Source organism: Triturus cristatus, chromosome 5_1 (genome assembly GCF_964204655.1).
Source record: "Triturus cristatus chromosome 5_1, aTriCri1.1, whole genome shotgun sequence".
NCBI lineage: Eukaryota > Metazoa > Chordata > Amphibia > Caudata > Salamandridae > Triturus > Triturus cristatus.
Genome location: NC_140587.1, coordinates 576,266,251 through 576,286,814, shown reverse-complemented (window position 1 = coordinate 576,286,814; position 20,564 = coordinate 576,266,251). Strand labels below are relative to the sequence as shown.

At 41.6% G+C, this 20,564-nt stretch overlaps 1 protein-coding gene across 1 annotated transcript in view; it reads right to left on the bottom strand.

Moving 5' to 3' along the window:
- Positions 1-20,564, bottom strand: part of ARFGEF1 (ARF guanine nucleotide exchange factor 1) — a 1,069,199-nt gene that overhangs the window by 417,534 nt on the left and 631,101 nt on the right. The window contains exon 18 of the mRNA XM_085605493.1: positions 16,070-16,241. Within this exon, the coding sequence (XP_085461619.1) occupies positions 16,070-16,241 (172 nt within the window). The remainder of the gene's footprint in view (positions 1-16,069; positions 16,242-20,564) is intronic.

Sequence of the window (20,564 nt, the reverse complement as noted above, 5' to 3'; positions counted from 1 at the left end):
ATGGGTGCCTCATTGAAGCTGTATCTCATGCTTTCACCTCTGTATGGAACGCTTGTAAGGTCTCTTTGACAACATAGGCAATACACTACATCAGTACGCTAATAAAATCAAGCTCTAAAATGCACACACAGAGGGACACCAGACACCTTATGCATTTACCAAGATGTCATTGGCAGTCTTACTACTGCACCAGGCTCAAATCATAAAAATTGAAATCCCACTTGTGTACTCCTCTTCCTGTCAACTTAAAACCCAAATCAGAATCCTATCAGTCAACATGACTGCAATCTTCCTAATGTCAAAACCGCAGACTAATAGCTTGGAAAGAAAGATGAAATCTCACAAAATTGCGCAATGACGAATGACAGTAACTTTTTGAGCACATGCAATGCATAATAACGCTTGATTGATAGTGTATGGTGTCCATCATTAATGGCAAACACTTTCTGGGACCCAAGCTGTGGGAATTTAACATGTCTTTAGAAGGAGCCTTGGCAAAGACTTGCAAATTAACAGAAGATGTTCATATTTCAAACCTCTCCCAATTTGGCAAAAGGCAATTGAAGGTATTTTCTCCCTTTAGGAAATCCTTCAATCACTGTGAACTGAACGCTGTTCCTTCAAAATTGGTAGGTTTCCAGTAGCAAAAAAGATATCGACAACACATGTGAAAGAAAACTGCTTCTCTTGCGGCAAAAAAAAGTCATACTGGTAAGTAAACTTAAGTTTGTAAGCATAAAGCACAGGGTTCTGAGATATTACTTTGAGAGAATTAAAGACATGCTAGAAGAACAATAATATGAATATCTTCTTTTAAGAAGAGCAAAACAAGAAGGATAGTCTTGTGAATTAAAATCTGATCATAAAATGACAAAAGGTCCATACTGCAAATAATGCCCTAGGTTTACTATAACAATATAGAGACAGCAGCCACCTCTGCTCTGATGAGAAATACTATTCCAGACATTTGTGGCGATCAGTCCGTACTTCTGCTGAGCGTTACTGCTTGGAATCTGACTGCATTTGCTATTGTAATAAAACCTTTATTAATATCAGAGACAACCCCATGATGGAGAGAGAAAAATTTCCTCCTTGTAATCCTAGTTCTATATTACTGATCACTGATATTCTCATTAAAGCTGAAGGTGTGCAATCCAGAATCTGTTTCAAAAAGGGACTTTACATCATTTTTTCCTTCAATCCTTCAAAAATGAATGCTTACTAAATCTCTGCTGGTCAGTATGTAATAGGGCAGCTTCTAGAGTTCCTAGAGGGGCAAGATTTGTCTTCCACTATTTTCCAGTTTAAGTACAACAGCAATATTTCCTGACTTTCTTTTCAGATATAGTGTTGCAGTGATGATTTCAGCAATATATTTAATGTGACTGACTGGATCTATGAAAAAGATTTTTAAAATGTCCTCCTATAACATGGTTTTGAAATGAAAATACTTTTAATATGGAAACATGCTTTTTTTGTTTTTTAAGTGTTTTAGGATCCCACAAAGTAATGGTCTACCTATTAATTAAAGAAAATGCCCTCCTGGTGGAGAAGGTATTGTGTACCAGTGGCGGCTGGTGACATTTGTAAGTGAGGAGGCGTAAAATTTGAGAGTAGAGACAATCATGGGGAAGGGGGCGCAATGGAGGAACAGTGACCTCTGCTCCTGGCAGACTGCAGGCTCGCTCGTGATGGAGCGGGTAGAACAAAATTTTGTATACCCCCCTATTATGCATGAATATACTAATTAAATAATCTATTAATTGTAATATTACTAAATAAGTTTGCTTATATATGAAATATACGTGGGATTTGCATTTTGCATGGCTAATTAACTTTTATAACTAAATTATGTACGCACATTAACAGTAGTATATGTAGTAAATAGAATACTGCATGATATATGTTTGCTTTTGGGATGTTTTCATTATGTTGCCCCAGACGAGATCAAAAGGGTAAATATAAACGCTTTAAATGTTGCTACACGCTAGATAATTACAAGCACATAGAGGGATTAGTAATCTATGTATTAATTACTTTTTGTGTTTGTTTCGCCTAAGTTGTACTTTCGGCCTAAAACAAAATGGCCGCCAACGTGACACGACGTGATGGCCACCATTCCACGAGGCTTCGGGTGAAGTGCGACTGCGCATCAGTTTGTTCCGGTGGCCTCGTCATGACCCTTGCCACGCTGTGCACGAACAATGCCACGGTGGGAAGTCATCCAACTATTAAAACAAAGAACATTTACAAGAAACCGGAAAAATCCGAAACTATTACGTAACCTCTTGAACTGTGTGAAACCTTACCGGACGATCCCAACCGACCAATTAGAAAGGCCCAAACCCTGAAAAATGTTACATCTTGACGTTACTTTTATAATAAAAATGACGGTAGAATAGAGAGCATATCTACGCTTTCCCTTTTCTTTTTGCTGACGGAGACGACAGTGACGCTACCTGACTGCTGCGTTCCTGAATCTTTGACAGACCGAATGCTGCCCATTTCCTTGATGAACTGCGAACTTTATAAAATCTATGGGCACTGATAGATGCTTGCACGTCTCTGGTCCTTGTCCATTCTTGGGACTGTAGCGTGCTGCATGAAGAACTTCTGAAATCCGACTGATTGACAGCTAATATGATGACTTAGAGGATGCCCGATAGCCAGTTTAGGTAAATATGGTGTTCTGTGATTTACATAAAAATTTAATAAACTTACTAGATGTAAACTAAACTCTTTGTTAATCAATGTTTGTTTATCTATTTATCGCAAACACATGTATTTGTGGTTTATTAAAGGAGGGAAGATAAAATCATAAATGTGTTTTAGCTGGTTCTAAATCACCAATTACTAATCCAACTAAATGATCCATTGATCACGTGGGAGGAGTATCTTAATGTTTAGGATTGAGATCTGTAGGTGTAAGGATATTAGTGTATAGATGTGTCAAATAATTGTTCTCTCTATAGGTTATAAGGTATTCCTTTCATGTCAGCGCATGAAACACTTATCTCTCCTGTAAGTGCAGACCAGTGTGAAGTGATGTGTGACTGTTGGTGTTATGGGCCCCACCAATGATTGCATGAGTGAAAGTGTTAAAGTGATATTTGGTCTGTAACGAAGGGAGGATATTTGGTACGGGTTTTGTCCAGTTTCCCCGTTACCTAACTTTCCGCGCTGCAGCAGTTTTTCTGGAAGCAAGATGATGGTTGTTATTGTTTTGGTTTGGTGATTATTGCGTGTAAATTGCTTATTGATTAGTATTGGTTTATATAGTAACACTCTATGTTGAGTCGCTTCAGGTTTTATGTCGTTTGCACGGCTTCTGGGATGTAGGAAGTCGGAAGCTTGTAACAGTTCCGTAGTAAGCGCTGTTCTCGGGAAAGACGGAATTGTTGTTGCCCTGTAGGTACACAGGGAAAACGTGTAACGATTGAAGTTGCATGACTCATTGTCTGGGTTCGATTCGGTGACATCGTCGTGTGCTGCCATTAGAGATATCTCCTGTATGAAAGAAGTGTATGGTAGCGAAGGTCACCTGTGAAATTTTGGTCTTAGGTACCAGGAGTCCAGAAGGAGCTCTGATAACGCTTATCACTGGAAAGGTAATAGGTGTTCCCTAAGCTTGTTAGAAGGATAAAGTAGAGGGAAGTGCTACTTTGTTAACGAGTGTCATGATTCTGAAGTCGGACAGACTGCTTGCTGTTCTCGGGAAAGGCAGAATTCTGTGTGAATGAACTACATTTTCCATATGAAAGCACGTGAATGAAATAGCATTCGGGTTAATTGCGAAACTCTGGTCTTATTTCTCAGGAGCATTGGGTCTCCAACTAGGTGTCTTAATTCTGGAGAAACATTTAGCTAATGCTTGATAGAAGGGTAAGGTAGAGGGATGTGCTACTTTATCAACAGAAGTAACGATTCCGTAGTAGGGCAGAGGTAAGCGCTGCTCTCGGGAAAGACGGAATTCTTGTGAAAATGGTCATTAACTATTCTTTGGTTAGCGAAGCAGACAATGGTGGCGTTTTTATGTCGTTACTAACAGATTTGTAAAGTAAAAAGAACGTAAGAAAAGTTACCGATAATATTTTTTAAAGGAGGGGTCAACAGGAGCAGGAGCTGCGACAGCGAGAAAAGCTGATGTCAGAAAAGCCGCGCTGGGATTGGCTAGTCAGTGAGAAATGTAGACGCCCTTGAGTGATGCACTAGTGTATGCCGCGCTAGGAGTGGAGAATTACAGGGTGACGTAGACGCTGCTGATTGGTGCCTAAGTGTGAGACGCGCTGGGTTTGGAGAATTGCAGAAGTGACATAGACGCTCCGGATTGGTGCGTTAGTAAGAGTCGCGCTACAATTGGTTAGAACAGAACAGTCGAAAGAGAAAAAACTAGCGATACACGAAAGACAAAATGATGTATTACGATCCACCAGAAAAGGAGAAAAAGTCCTGGTTTGGGAAAATTAAGAAATTGTTTAAAATGGACAAACCGATTGCGACTAGGGAAGGACAGTTACTTCCCCCACCGAAAACTCCTGCATCCTTTATGGTTGCGAAATACGGATATCATACTTGTATTTGGTTAGACAGTTGGGTAAAATACACAAAGAATGACGGAGTTTTGGCATTTCCAGAGTATGGTTCATTTAATTTAGCGGTTTTGAGTAATTTGAGAGAGAAAATGATGAATCTAGAACCAAGACCTAGACCAACACAGTTTGAAGCACTGACAGAATGGGAAGATGAGATGCATGACAGAGAAAGACAGAGGAGTGGCGGAAGATATAGATGCATGTTTGGTAGATATGGGCATGAAAATCATGATGACAGAATGAGGAGGTGGCGGAATGCAAGTATGACTGAAGGTTTATTTCCTGTAAGAAATGCTGAAGAAGTTGGAGGTAGAAAATGTACGGAAAAGAGACATAATGTAGAATCAGGAGGGTATGGAGTGCATGAATCGGAGGATGATGTTCTTGATGACATGTTTTATAAAAATCCACCCCCGTATCAACCAGAATCTGAAAAGTTGACACCAAGTGCCCCAATGAGAGAAACTTTGCGAATTATTAAGACTGAACCAGTACCCCAAGAATTAGGGAAAAATAATTCCTTCAGAGAAATAGAGAGAAAATCAGAGGATAAAGTGAGTGGTGAAAATTCGGCAGAATTAGCAAAAACAACTTTAGAATTAACTGTAAAGATACGAGAATTGACAAAAAATTTAGAAGCTGTGACTGTTCCCGTGACTATAGGCCCTGTTATGCCTATTTTTGATAAACAGAAAGATAGTGAATATTGTTTAACGGTACCTTATAACAGTAATAAACAGACTGAGAAGCCAAAGCAGAGCATAAATGAAAATCCATGGAGACAAACAATGAGTACGATCGAGCCAAATGCTTCAAAAAACCTGATATTAAGTCCAAATATAGCAGAAAGACATACAATGACAATGGAATCAGTATTAGAGACTTAAAAAGACTTAGAGCGAAGTAATGTTGAGAAACCAGTGGGTCCTACGTCGGAGGAATTAAGCGAATGGTTGAGAACCTTGCAGAGAAAAGATAAAGAATCCCAATCAATAGATGTGGCCAAGCTACGAATGGTTCTGGAAGAATTAATAGTAGGAACTATCCCCACAAAGAAGTTCAATACTTATCAGGACGAGGAGTTACTATTTCTGTGTAAAAGTATAACTTGGAGAGCAAAAAATCTGCATGAAAGATTAGAAGAAGTAGCAAATGAAATGGGTACAGATATTGAAAAAGTAAAGGCGCTACAAAAACCATATCGAATAGATTTTACTGAAAAAGATATTGAAAATTTGAATACCACAGGACGAATAAGTCAGATTAAGGAAATAATTATTTTGTTGAGAAAATGGGGAGATGTGGATAAATGGAGAAGCAGGTGGTATCGAAAACGAGATGATGCCTCAGATAAAACTTTTGCAGCTTTCCCTGTAAGAGAAAAAGAAAAGGTAGTAACAGAATGCCCTATGAGAGAAATTCCAAGAAGAGGATATGTACATGTTCCATGGACTAGGCAAGATATTTTGTCATTTACCAATGATTTCCCTCGACTACGCGAAAAGCCTGTCGAGTGGTATAGGCAAGTGGACAGATTTGTGAAATTATCTAAAGTATTATAGATTGATCTAAACAGTCTATTTGACATAATAGTACCAGCAGATTTATGGACGGAGTGCAAGCTTATGATAAATTGGCCTACACAGGAATACCCTAGGGATCCAAAGACAGGTGCCCCTGACCCAGAAGTTATGAAGAAATATGAACAGGTTATTGCCTTTCTGAAAAATAAAGTACATGCATATTACAAGAGATTAGTCCTGGCCTTAAAACAGTTCAGTGGTGATGAAAATTTGAGTGAAAAGAACTTGAGCCATTTTGTATACAGATTTGTATATGGTTTACGTCCAGAAATTAGTGAACTGATCAAGCAACATACTGTAGATTGGCAAAACAAGAAAATAGATGAAGTATTGAGACATGCAACATATTTTAGTGATGAGATTGAAGCCAAACAGCGTAAATTAAAAGAGAAAGCTATGTGGGCACAAGTAAAGGTGGCAGAAAGACAGGAAGCTCAGTTAGTGGAACAAGCGAATAATACAGGACCCAAACAAAAATTCATTCCTGGGAAAGGTAACGGAAATTTTAATATAGAAGAAGCTAAAAAGAAATTCCCATGTCATAATTGCGGAAGAGTAGGGCATTGGAAATCCGAGTGTAAATTTCCCCCAAGTACTAATAATGAAAATGCATCATTGAATCCACAGATGCAGAATGAGGTGAGTGGTCAACCGCAGCGACAGCAGCAGGTTGTTACCGAACAGAATCAGGTGCCAAAACCGCCTTTTCCACAAAGCAAAAATTCACAGAACTACAGTAATGAGACAGGATTCTACAACGAAGAACAGGTAACTAAGCTGCCGCGCGCGCTAGCGCTGTTTCGCAGTATTGGCTACAACGCGATGAGAGCGAGTCAGAAGAAGGTTATTGTCGGTGCCGAGGGGAGGAAGAAGAGTGCGTACTTGGCGCAACTCTAGAAGTAGACCAGACAGGCCCATTTGTGGATGGGAAAATAAATAATGACAATATTACTTTCCTAGTAGATACTGGTGCTACTCGATCAACTGTTAGGTCAGCTGATGTTAAGAATCTTCCTCTCTCGGACGAAACAATCCAAGTAGTTGGTGTATCCAACAGACAGATTAAAACTTATCTTACAGAACCAGTGAAAGTTAGCATAGGGAAACTCTCTGAAATGCACCGCTTTGTTGTGCGCGATACAAGTCCTGTGAATTTGTTAGGTAGGGATTTGCTGTGCAAAATGAATTGCACTATTTTCTGTACCCCTGATGGTATAGCATTTGAGACCCCTGATGAAGACGTGCTGTATAAAATGACTATGGCAAACAGGGAAACTGAATTTTCCTGAAGCTTATGCTGTATTTAACCCTGATGAATTACCTATAGAATTGAAACAGACTGTAAAGGCAGAAGTCTGGGATTTCACGGGAGAAGATGTGGGACTAATGAGAAATGTGGACCCAGTAAAAATAACAGTGAAGGAAGGAATAAACTATCCAAATGTCCCTCAATATAAATTGACACCTGAGATAATTGAAGGAGTTACTCCTATAATTGAGAAAATGATAAAACAGGGCATTTTGAGAGAAATAATGAGTAGTCCATGTAATTCCCCAATTATGGGACTGAAAAAGCCTAATGGAAAGTTCAGGATAGTGCAAGATTTGAGAAAGATAAACAAAATTGTTGTGTCATGTTGTCCCATTGTACCAAATCCATCTGTAATTTTATATCAGATTCCCCATGATGCAGAATAGTATACTGCAATTGACTTATGCCATGCTTTCTTTTCCATTCCATTGCACCATGACAGCCAGCAAATTTTTGTGTTTCGTTTTGGCGAACGTATGTTGGCTTGGTGCCGAATTCCGCAAGGGTATACAGAAAGCCCCTCAATATATCAGATATTGAAAAAGTCCTTAGAAAGCCTAGAAATGCCTGCAAATTCAGTGATAGTGCAGTACATCGACGACCTTCTTGTGGCGTTGAAGACTCGTGAAGCCTGTGTAATGGACACTATAGCCTTGCTAAATCATCTGGCTGATGGAGGACTTAAAGTGTCCCCATCAAAGTTACAATTTTGCCAAAAGGAAGTACATTATTTAGGCCATAATATTGAAAAGGGACTGAGGAAAATAACAATAGACAGAATCAGGATCATAAAAGGAAAGAGAGCCCCCATGACGCAAAGAGGTGAGAATGTTTCTTGAAATGGTTGGATATTGTCGCCAGTGGATCAGCAATTTCTCCCCGATTGCAAAGCCTTTGGTGCATTTGACAAGAAGTGATGTGAGAGATCCCATTGATTTGAACAAAGAGGAATTGGCAGCTTTTAAATGATTGAGAGATGGTTTGCGTGAAGCGCCAGCATTAGGAATGCCTGATTACGAGAAAGAGTTTGAGTTGTACTGCAGTGAGAGGAACAGATGTGCACTTTCTGTATTAATACAGAAGCATGGAAAACTAAGGAGACCAATTGCATACTTTTCATCAATGCTAGACCCAGTAGCTGTAGCTTTACCTGTGTGCTTGAAAGCAGTGGCTGCTACCGGTAGAAGTTTGTAACAGAGTGAAGGAATTGTGATGGGATACCCTGTGAAAGTGTTTGTACCTCATGATGTGGCAATCCTTTTAACAAGAAGTCGCACTCAGTTCATGACACAGTTGGCGGACTAAATATGAGAAAGTCATATTAGGTGCAATGAATGTGAGTCTTGTGAGATGCTTGAACGTGAATCCTTCAACGTTGCTGCCTGATGCTGAGAATGTGGAAGTTAGAGATGTACTCGATTTCTGTACCAAACCACGTCCTGACATAAAAGGTGTACCATTGCCAGAGTGTGATTTTGTAATGTTTGTAGATGGGTCTTGCCTGAGAACAGATGATGGAATGCTGAATGCAGCATATGCAGTATGCACGGTTGCAGCAGTAATGGAAGCATCCAACACCTGAAAGGAGTAAGATCAGCCCAAGTAGCTGAACTTGTTGCTTTGACTAGAGCATGCAAGATTGGAAAGAACGTGAGAGTGACTGTGATAACTGATAGTCAGTACGGTTTTGGTGTGGTGCATGACTTTGGCCAAATATGGCTACAGAGAGGATTTTTGACATCAAGTGGAACTCCCATAAAGAATGCTGAAGTGGTTGGGAAGTTGCTTGAGGCGATACAGCTGCCTCAGCAATTGGCCGTTGTGAAGTGTGCTGCACATAGTCAATCTGGCGATTATACTGCCAACGATATGGCCCAATACTGTGCACGTAATCAGAATTCTGTGAATCGGGCAAAGGCGAAAGATATGAATTCTTGCACCTTAATGTTTACTAACATTGTGGGTACCTGGGAGGAAGTGAGGCAATTGCAGGAAGAAGCAGGAGATGAGGAAATGAAGCAGTGGGTAAAAGCAGGATGTGCACCAAGGGAAAAGGATCATGTGTGGTTCTATCGGGATGGAAGACCAGTCATGCCTGATAGCATGCTGTCTGCCATGGCACGGATGTATCATGGACAGGGACACATAGGGAGAGACGCTATGATAAGGTCATTTAAACAGACCTGGTACAATGCAAAGTTTAGACTTGTAGCAGAAAGTCTTTGTCAAAGATGCCTTATATGTCAACAGTACAACCCTGGAAGAAAAACAGTGGTGAGTCTAGGAACAATAGGCCGAGAAGGAGGGCCTTTCACCAGAATGCAAGTAGATTTAATTGAAATGCCTCCCTGCAACAGGTTGAGGCATGTTCTAGTCATAGTCTGTTTGTTTTCTAGATGGGTAGAAGCATACCCAACAAGAAGAAGCAATGGAATCACAGTGGCAAAACTGCTTTTGAGGGAATTCATTCCTAGATTCGGGTTTCCAGTAACAATTGAGTCAGATAGAGGAAAAAATTTTCATAATGAGATCGTAAAATTGATTTGTGAAACATTGAATGTACAGCAAAAATTACATTGTGCCTATCGCCCAGAGGCTTCTGGTGTGGTGGAACAAATGAATAGTACGATCAAAAACAGAATAGGGAAAATGTGTTTAGCCACAGGTATGAAATGGCCTGATGTCTTGCCTCTAGTACTCATGACTATTAGATCAATTCCAGACAGAATTACAGGGTTGAGTCCCCATGAAATTATCATGGGTAGAGCAATGCGTCATGTGTTCATACCAGTCAACAAGCTGTTGCCTATAATTGATGACATGGTGTTGGATTACTGTAAAAGCCTGGCTGACGCAGTTTATTCTGTGTTTCATCAGGCTGGAGCGGATGCCACCACCCTTGAAAAGAAGCAAGCTCATGATCTAAGCCCAGGGGACTGGGTGAGAATAAAAGTACACAGAAGGAGGAACTGTTTGGTCCCAAGGTGGGGAAAACCACAACAGGTGATTTTGACTACAACAACAGCTGTGAAGTGTGCTGGAATCAAGAACTGGATTCATGCAAGTCACACATTGAGGATTCCAAATCCAGTGGATAATAAAGCGAGAGAATATTTAGATGAATCAGAATCAAGTTCTGAATCGGATGATGAAGAAACAAGAACAAGAGAAAACCCTGTAAGGGGGGAATCGGAGCCAGATGTAACTTTTATCCCAAGAAGTATTTCCTTGAGAAGAAGGTTACAGATTTCTGATACCAGCTCAGACTCAATGACTGAACAAGTAACTTTACGCTCGAGAAAAGAAAAAGACAGTGAAAAGACAATTAAAGAAATTGCTGATAAAGAAGTTCCAGATGAAAAATTGAGAGAAATTCCACCTGAAATACCAAAATTAGATGGACAGGTGCCAGATACAGAGAGAGAGGGAAAAATTCTTGCGGAAGACCCCCGAGGAGGTGTAGGGAACTCCAACATCCAGTTAGAGGAAGGGACAAGTAGTCAGCAGGAAGATTGTGCGCAGGAGACTCGAGGAGGGACAGAAATAGGGAAAACAAAAGAAGCGGTGGAAAGAAAAGCTGTTGAAAGTACAAAGCAAGTTGAAACAGAATCGGAGGAAAGTGAAGACGAAGTACCAGAAGGTCGAATCTTAAGAAAGAGAGCATGGAGAACTGAAAAGAATGACAAAGGAAGTAAACTGAAAAGATCAGCAAAAGTTGAAGTTTGGCCGAACAAAATAAAGAGGCTAAACAGGTGAAGGAAGTAAAAAGTCAAGAGAAATCAAAAGACGAAGAAATAATTGTAATAGAGGAAAGCAAAAGAACGAGAAAACCTAACCAGAAGTATAAGTCGCCGGAATGGACGTATGTGGCCCTGCCTGAAATAAAAGAAGAGGCGGATAGCCAAGAAAATCCAGAGGTGACTGTACCGGAAGTGGTTGAGGAAGACGAAGAATTGGAAATCCTGAGAGTTATCTTGTCCGACATTGGAGAAGAAACGAATGTTCAGGAAATTCTGTATTCAGATCACGAGGGAAAGGTGAAGGACGATGAGATGCCAAACTGAATAAGACAATAATGCTGCTAATGGAAAGACAATAAAATACGGGGAAAAGTCAAAAACTGGTAGAGACCAAGTAGGTGTTTAGAGCCTTGGGTTAGACAAACTAGTTGTGAAGTAGAAGAGGCTAAGTCAAAAGACACTGTTCATTTTTACAAAAATGGCAAACACAGATAGTAGAACAGATAGATGTATATTCTTGAAGCGATGGTGTAAAATGTGTTGTTGTTGTACAGGATTACTAATGCTTCTGTGGAGTGTACTAGCTCTGATGATCTCATTTAAAGTTACCATTGACACAATAGAAGGACATAGTGAAAACAAAACTAATATAGAAAGGATTCAGAAGGGAGTTCCGACTAGAATAGATAGAAACTATTTGCATAAAGACAGGTCTATAATTGATTTTTCTAACCATGTATTTTTTAAATTACTGTATGAATATGTAAAGACAATGGACGTAAGGGACTGCTACGTTTGTATGCAGTTACCTGCATCTGTATCGGAGGGAGTGACTTATCACCACCTTCCAGTAACCTATGAAATAACATGTAGTGTAATAGCTAGTTTATTTTACCAAACAGGGAAGTTAGAGTATTATTTCTCAGATGTAGATAACATATTTTCACAAGCACCATCAATTAACAAGCTAAATAAGGTAAAACCTGCAAAGGTATTAGGTGAATTTTTCTTAGAGACTAAAGAACTAACATTAGAATATATATTTAGAAATAATTTGAATTGCAGTTTAAAGAAAGACGAAAATACATTTTTGGATATGGTTGAAGAAAGGAGATTGAAAATGCAAAGGAAAGCATCTGAGGGAAATGTGGAAAAGACAGTTTGGGATGTTGAAATGGAACACTTGAAGGGAGAAGCTAGTCCAACTATGGCTTTAGATTGGTCTCAGAAAGGGAAATTGTGTATTAGAAGGAATCAAACTGCATATGATAATTACTTTGTAGGTAACAGTGAGTGCCATGATGCATACCAAATCATGGGTGGATGGGGATTTAAAGGAGGAAATGATCCAGTTTTTCCTGGGTTATATTTTATTTGTGAGAGCAAGGCGTATTATCGTTTGCCAGACCATTGGTATGGCACATGTTATGTAGGCCTGGTTTTCCCAAAGATTTTTCACATGGGAAGAGGAGAAGATGGTGTACATAAGTTAGGTAGTTATTTAGCACGTAGAAAGAGAGAATCTTGGTCAGAAATTGTAGGTGACATCTTTGGAGCATTGATACCAGCAGTGGGAATATAAATTAGAAGACTATCAACAGTAGTGGATCGCTTGTCAACAAGCACCGCTGGAGGTTTTTTATTGGTAAATACCGAAATGGTTGCCATGTGTGCCATGGTAATGCAGAATCGACTTGCCCTTGATATATTATTGTCAAAAGAGGGTGGAGTCTGTGGTATGCTGAAAGTTCAACATTGATGTATTTACATCCCAGACGAGAGTAAAGATTAGAAAATTTATATTAAAAATATAACTGATCTGCATGATGAAATTGCACCACTGGAGGTTGAAAGTGTTTGGGAAAAGATTGGAAAGAAAATATCTTCTATTAAAAATTTCTTAGTAAACCTAGGTAGTACCTTTTTAGGTAAGATCTTATTTCCATTAAAGTGTATGATTTTTATAGTATTAATTTTAAGATTAGGTTGTCTATGTCGCAAAAGAAAGAAAATCCAGGAAAAGTTAAAAAGAGAAAATTTAAGAAGACAGGATAAGAGACAAGAGAAGGAATTGGAAGAAGTAGAATTAGAAGAAGTAAAGGAAAACCTGTATAAGACAGCCAGAAGAGAGGAAATTGGAGAGACAGAGATGTAAAATTAAAGCAAGAATTCATTTCAACTCCATGTAAATTAATACAAAATGTTATTGGTGTGGTGATAAAATCACCAAAGAGGGGATTGATGGAGCGGGTAGAACAACATTTTGTATACCCCCCTATTATGCATGAATATACTAATTAAATAATCCATTAATTGTAATATTACTAAATAAGTTTGCTTAGTTTTAATCAACATTACTAATGTAATAATGAAATATACGTGGGATTTGCATTTTGCATGGCTAATTAATTTTTATAACTAAATTATGTCCGCACATTAACAGTAGTATATGTAGTAAATAGAATACTGCATGATATATGTTTGCTTTTGTGATGTTTTCGTTATGTTGCCCCAGACGACATCAAATGGGTGAATATAAACGCTTTAAATGTCGATATACACTAGATAATTACAAGCAGATAGGGATTAGTAAGGGGTTAAAACTTTATTAGTTATTTCTATGTATTAATTACTTTTTGTGTTTGTTTCACTTAAGTTGTCCTTTCGGCCTAAAACAAAATGGCCGCCAACGTGACACAACGTGATGGCCACCATTCCACGAGGTTTCGGGCAAAGTGCAACTGCGCATCCGTTTGTTCCCGTGGCCTCGTCATGACCCTTGCCACGCTGTGCACGAACAAGGCCACGATGGGAAGTCATCCAAGTATTAAAACAAAGAACATTTACAAGAAACCGGAAAAATCCGAAACTATTACGTAACTTCTTGAACTGTGTGAAACCTTACCGGACGATCCCAACCGACCAATTAGAAAGGCCCAAACCCTGAAAAATGTTACATCTTGATGTTACTTTTATTATAAAAATGACGGTAGAATAGAGAGCATATCTACGCTTTCCCTTTCCTTTTTGCTGACGGAGACGACGGTGACGCTACGTGACTGCTGCGTTCCTGAATCTTTGACAGACCGAATGCTGCCCATTTCCTTGATGAACTGCAAACTTTATACAATCTATGGGCACTGATAGATGCTTGCACGTCTCTGGTCCTTGTCCATTCTTGGGACTGTAGCGTGCTGCATGAAGAACTTTTGAATTCCGACTGATTGACAGCTAATATGATGACCTAGAGGACGCCCGATAGCCAGTTTAGGTAAATATGGTGTTCTGTGATTTACATAAAAATGTAATAAACTTACTAGATGTAAACTAAACTCTTTGCGATAAATAGATAAACAAATATTGATTAACAAACAAATGTATTTGTGGTTTATTAAAGGAGGGAAGATAAAATCATAAATGTGTTTTAGCTGGTTCTAAATCACCAATTACTAATCCAAATAAATGATCCATTGATCACGTGGGAGGAGTATCTTAATGTCTGACTTCAGGCAAGCATGGTTGGGCTTACCCCCGGCGGCCAGCGGTTTGCAGCTCCGCTCCATTGGCATTGGAAACGTTTGCCTGGTAATGGTGAGCCCCACCACCAGTAAAAGGCAGCACACAGTGATGGCTGCTACCAGCTAAATAACCAGAAGATGTGCATTCTTGGCGCTACATGAACATGATTCTGACCGGTGACAGCAGCAAGAGGATCCGGAAATAGTTCTGCTAAACACACACCCCACTGGTAGCAACACTGTACACTTCCCTCCATTACAGGCCAGTTACATCTCGAGCATCAGCAATCGATTCTTTCCCTCGCTCGTTGGCACGTTGGCTCGCAGCTTATTTTTTAATACAAGCGCACGCACAACTTAATATTCAAACATGAAGCGTCTTGGCTGTTTGCAACTCAAATCAAAGAAAATGTTTTTGCATTTTACTAGTTTGATTCACACTAGTAAAATGCAAAAATATTTTCTTTGATTTAATTTACAAACAACAAAGACGCTTTACATCCAGTTTGATTCTCCACTGATTTTACATTCCGAGTGATGGATTTCCTTTGGCAGCGGAGAACAAGCACTACTATTGCACCATATTTTAATTTTCACCATTTAGGATTTTAGGAAGCAGAACTTAACTTACTTTGAATGCCAATGCTGCTGGCACTGCTGCCTTCCAGGTCAGGATGGACGACGGAGCAGGAAAGCTATGACTCATCATCTCTCCCACTCCCTCTTGCGCAATGAGACGGCAGGGGTGGAATAAAGACAGCAGCCTGCTTCACCCCTCCTAAGCCCGCCCCCTCTTGTGATGACAAGTGTTTAATTGTTGCCAGTGCCACCCACTCCCTCGTTCTTCCCATCAGCTTGACACTCCCCCTGCCATTGAAAAGAATGGAGTTCTGTGAACTCCTCCCAGGGCCAATGTGTAAGTGCCCCAAAAGAACCCTTATTCATGGCATTCAATGTCGGCACGCCCTCTGCCATGATGTCACTGCTGTAGATTGTGCCTGCTGGTCGAAGAATACCTTTCCAAAGTTGCTTCCTAGCTGCCATAAATATGACTCATGAGAGCAGTAAGTAACCAGGTAAATTTGTTTCAGCTGCCGTTTTGTAATTCTTTTCTTGCCTCTCCCCCAACGGTGACAGGGCAATGCCCATTTCGCCCATTAACACCAGCTGCCCCTGTTGTGTATGTTATGTTTTTGGTTATTTGCCACTTACAATTTAGCACACTGGGACAAAGGAAGGTATCTGTTACTGTACATGCGACCCAAGCATGGACTTGAAGTTGACTATTGTAAGTACGCAACAAAAAACTTTAAACAGCACTTACTTGGCTTGCTTGATTTTGCGGGAATTGTGAGCTCTTTTGTTTCTTTCATAGATATCTTCTTTCCCGCTATTTCATTGTAGATAACTGAAAGGTACTCCTCAGGAAGATCTTTGCTGTCATTTATGCCCCTGTTCATCTTAATGTACTGTTCTTTAGTCATTTTGTTCTTAACCTGAAACCCAGTAACAATCAAATGAACCCAATGCACACAAGAAAGCATATTCTAATTCAAACCAGCTTGGGCATAGACATACTTTTAAAAAAACATGTTTTTATATTTTTATGCAACTATAAAATTTTACTATACCACCTAATTAAGTCTGCTTCCTTAGTTTCATATTTGGGTGGCCTCGTCTTTTCCCCTGTAATGCAATTCTCCTTTTAGGTAATGTTAACCCTAGTTCTACTACAGTGGCCTTTGTCGCAGAAATCTTTAATTTCGAAGAATTAGAGACTAATGCGATCTTGATGTTGTAAATATAGAAGGCAATGTACTTTCTTTGGGTAAAACATTGGTATTAGTTATATATGTTAGGACATCATGACATCTATAGTCACTATAACTATACATTTATGGCAAACAGAATTTTCTGATGCTTTTGGAAAGAAATGTACCCAACACGTTTGGCCACATATTACTGCTACTTCAGGAGGATGTATATTCATCCTGCACTGTGCCAATTTCAAATAAAGATTACATTTCTACACAACTTCCCATAATATGACAGGTCATCAAACAAGTTGCATACACCGACAAACCGATTCAGAGACTGTAGAGGTATGTATGCTATTCCTATTAGCGAAAAGGGATGTAGCGAGACATTGGCTAGCCATAAACGAAACCATTACTCCGAGAATGGAGAGCAGGGATGGACATGTATATGGCAGCAGAAAAGGGTCACCTATAAGGCGAGGGGGTGCCCGAAGAAATTTCACAGGGTATGGGGCAAATGGAGGAAATATTATGGCTTTGATGTCACAGTGGGAGATGATTAGCTGGTTCCCTGAGGGATGTTACTCTCAGGCTCAATGACAAGTAAAGGGCCCCTAGCATCTAAGGGAAAGAGAAACCCCATGGAACTGCGATACAATTATGTGGGCTTTATAAAGATGACTTCTCAAAAGGTCCGACATAGCTATCGAAGGTGTACTGTCTGATGTATGGCTTACTAATGTTCGGGTTTGTTTTCTTTTGTTTTAAAAAAATATAATAAAAACATTTTTATTTAAAGAAATGTAAAATTGCAACTTAAAAGTAACCTCATAAATGTGGTCCAAATGCAGGTTTGAATATTTAAGGGTAAAAAGAAGTGGGTTTTCACTTTAAGCAGATTGATTATTCAGATACATAATGTGTCTTAACCCATGGTCACACTAATTGAATATGCAAAAATTGACTAAGCCTGAATAGGGAGAAAAACAAAATCAGGTTACTGGGGAAGGTCTCACCAACCGACTTGTTTTTCTTATACCACAAGTTACTACTTGTGTAACGTTATATCTGTAATAGACATTATTGAGCGATAGATTCCTTACCTTAGAATATCTCCAGGCGTCAGACTGGATCCGGAACGTTTTTTTGTTAGCAGTACCCCTGCGCGTCAGTAGGTGGCATCGTGCGGCTCCACGTCCGTCTCTGGCGTCGTATGCGCCGAGATGACATCACAGAAACTACTCCGGCACCACCCATGCACGATGACGGCAGTTCTGTACACGACTTTCCACGCCAGGAACGCAGAGCCATGCAAGAAACTGACCACTGGTGCCATGAAACTAGGGCCCTGAAAGGAGATGACCTTAACCCTAGAAATCTGTTTGCAGGACGGGGGAGATGGGTGGGGCGGTAAGGAATACATCACTAACTAATGTCCCTTACAGATATATCTTACACAAGTAGTAACTTGTGCATCTGAAAGAGACACGTTAGTGATAGATTCCTTACCCGGTGGTGGGTCTGTGAATAGATTACACCAGAAAGTCACGGAGAACAGAACGGCCAAAGAAGCCGTCTCTCCGGACTTGACTGTCAAGGCAGTAATGCTTGGTAAACGTGTGCAGTGAGGCCCACGTAGCTGCCTGACAAATATCCTGCAAGGGAACGCCGCATCCCAAGGCAGTAGTGGTTGCCGTTGCCCTGGTAGAATGGCCACGTAGCCCCACAGGAGGCTCCTCCTTAGACAACGAATAACAAGCTTTGATGCACAGAACGACCCACCGAGAGATGGTTTGTTTGTGCACGGCCCAACCTTTTTTGGCGCCCACGTAGCCAACAAAGAGCTGGTCATACACCCGGAACTGCTGTGCGTACTTCAGATAGAACGAGAGCGCACGTTTTGGGTCCAAACGGTGGAGCCTCTCTTCCTCTTTTGAAGGAGGCGGAAAGAAGGTGGGCAAAGTGATTGTCTGCCTGATGTGGAAGGGCGTGACAACCTTTGGCAAAGAAGAAGGACGGGGGTACTTAAAACCACCTTGTCCGGATGAACAGAAAGGAAAGGAGGTTTAGAAGAAAGAGCCTGGAGCTCACTCACTTGTCTGGGAGAGGTGATAGCTACCAGGAAAGCCGTCTTGAGAGTAAGAAGACGTAAAGGACAGGTGTGAAGGGGCTAAAAAGGCTTACACATCAGATAGGTCAAGACAAGATTTAAGTCCCATTGAGGCATTATGAAAGGCATGGGAGGAAACGTGTGCGTAATGTCTTTCAAGAAACGGTTAACAACCGAGGACTTAAAGAGAGAAGGCTGATCTGGAAGCCTTAGAAAGGCGGAGATGGCCGAAAGATAACCTTTGATAGTGCCCAGAGCAGAGCCCTGCTAGGCCAAGGATAGTAGGAACAGAAGGACCTCAGAAAGAGGGGCAGAAATGGGATCCACAGACTTTTCTGAGCACCATGACACAAACTTGTTCCACCCGCAGGCGTATACCGTCTTAGTGCAGGGACGCCTGGCTGCCAGAATAACATCACAGACTTCGGGAGGAAGATCGAAAGCTGTCAACTGTCGCCGTTCAATTTCCACGCATGGAGGCGGAGGCTGGACAGGTTCGGGTGGAGGACCGTCCCCTGTTGCTGCAACAGAAGATCCTCCCGAAGAGGCAGTCAGATCGGGGGATCGATAGCTATGCTAAGTAGCTCAGGATACCACTAACTTTGTGCCCAATCCGGAGCCACAAGGATGACTTGGGCCCGGTTGCGCCGAATCTTCTTCAGCACTCTGGGCAGAAGTGGTATAGGCGGAAAGGCGTACAACAGACCGCAACTCCACTCGCGACGAAAAGCGTCGCCTAGCGAGTGCCGTCTTGGAGATTCGCAGAACGCGCAGAACTGATGACATTGCGCGTTCTCTTTGGTGGCGAATTGATCTAACCAAGGCTCTCCCCACTGCAGAAATAGGCCTTGCGCCACCTCCGAGTGAAGACGCCATTCATGATCCATCAAGCACCGACGGCTTAGTTCGTCCGCCCTGGCGTTCAGAGAACCTGCCAGGTGTTGAACCACCAAGGTAATGCCTTGATGTTCCAGCCATGTCCAGAGGCGCAGAGCCTCTTGACATAGGGTCCACGACCCCACCCCGCCCTGTTTGTTGCGATACCACATGGCGGTGGTGTTGTCCGTGAACACCTGCACCACACTTCCCCGGACAAAGGGAAGGAATGCCTTCTGTGCAAGTCAGATCACCCGAAGCTCCAGAAGGTTGATATGGAGCCGGGACTCCGCCGGAGACCAGAGTCCTCTGATCTCCGCCTCTACCATGTGGCCTCCCCATCCCAGGAGGGACGCATCCGTCACCACTGTGTGCTCCGGGTGGGGAAGGGAGAGGGATCTGCCATTGACCCTATCGCGATTCGTGAACCACCACTGCAATTGTCATGCAGTGCCCTCCGAGATCTGGACATGATCGGACAGGTTGACCTGATGCTGCGCCCACTGGAACTTCAGGTCCCACTGCAGAGCCCGCATATGTCATCTGGCATGTTGCACTAGCAGGAGGCCATCAGGCCCAGGAGCCAGAGGGTCATCCTGACTGAAACCCGGGATAGAGGCTGAAAGATCGGAATCAGAGCCTGAATATCCCGGACTCGCTGCTCGGGAGGATAAACCCGAAACCGCGTTGAATCCAGAACCGCTCCGATGAAGGGGAGCTTCTGAGAGGGGCTCAGGTGCGACTTCGGCATGTTGATGGAGAACCCCAGCAAATGCAGGAGGTCGGCCGTAGTCTGAAGGTGGGAGACGACTGCCTGGGGCGAGCCCGCCTTCAACAACCAGTCGTCGAGGTAGGGGAAGACTGACACCCCTGACCTGCGCAAATGAGCTGCGACCACCGCCATCACTTTCGTGAACACTCGAGGGGCGCTGGTAAGGCCGAAGGGGAGCACGGCAAACTTAAAATGCCCCGGGCCTACCGTGAACCGCAGGTAACGCCGGTGGGCCGGCAGGACCGGGATGTGAAAATATGCATCCTGCAAGTCCAATGCTACCATCCATTCTCCAGGGTCGAGG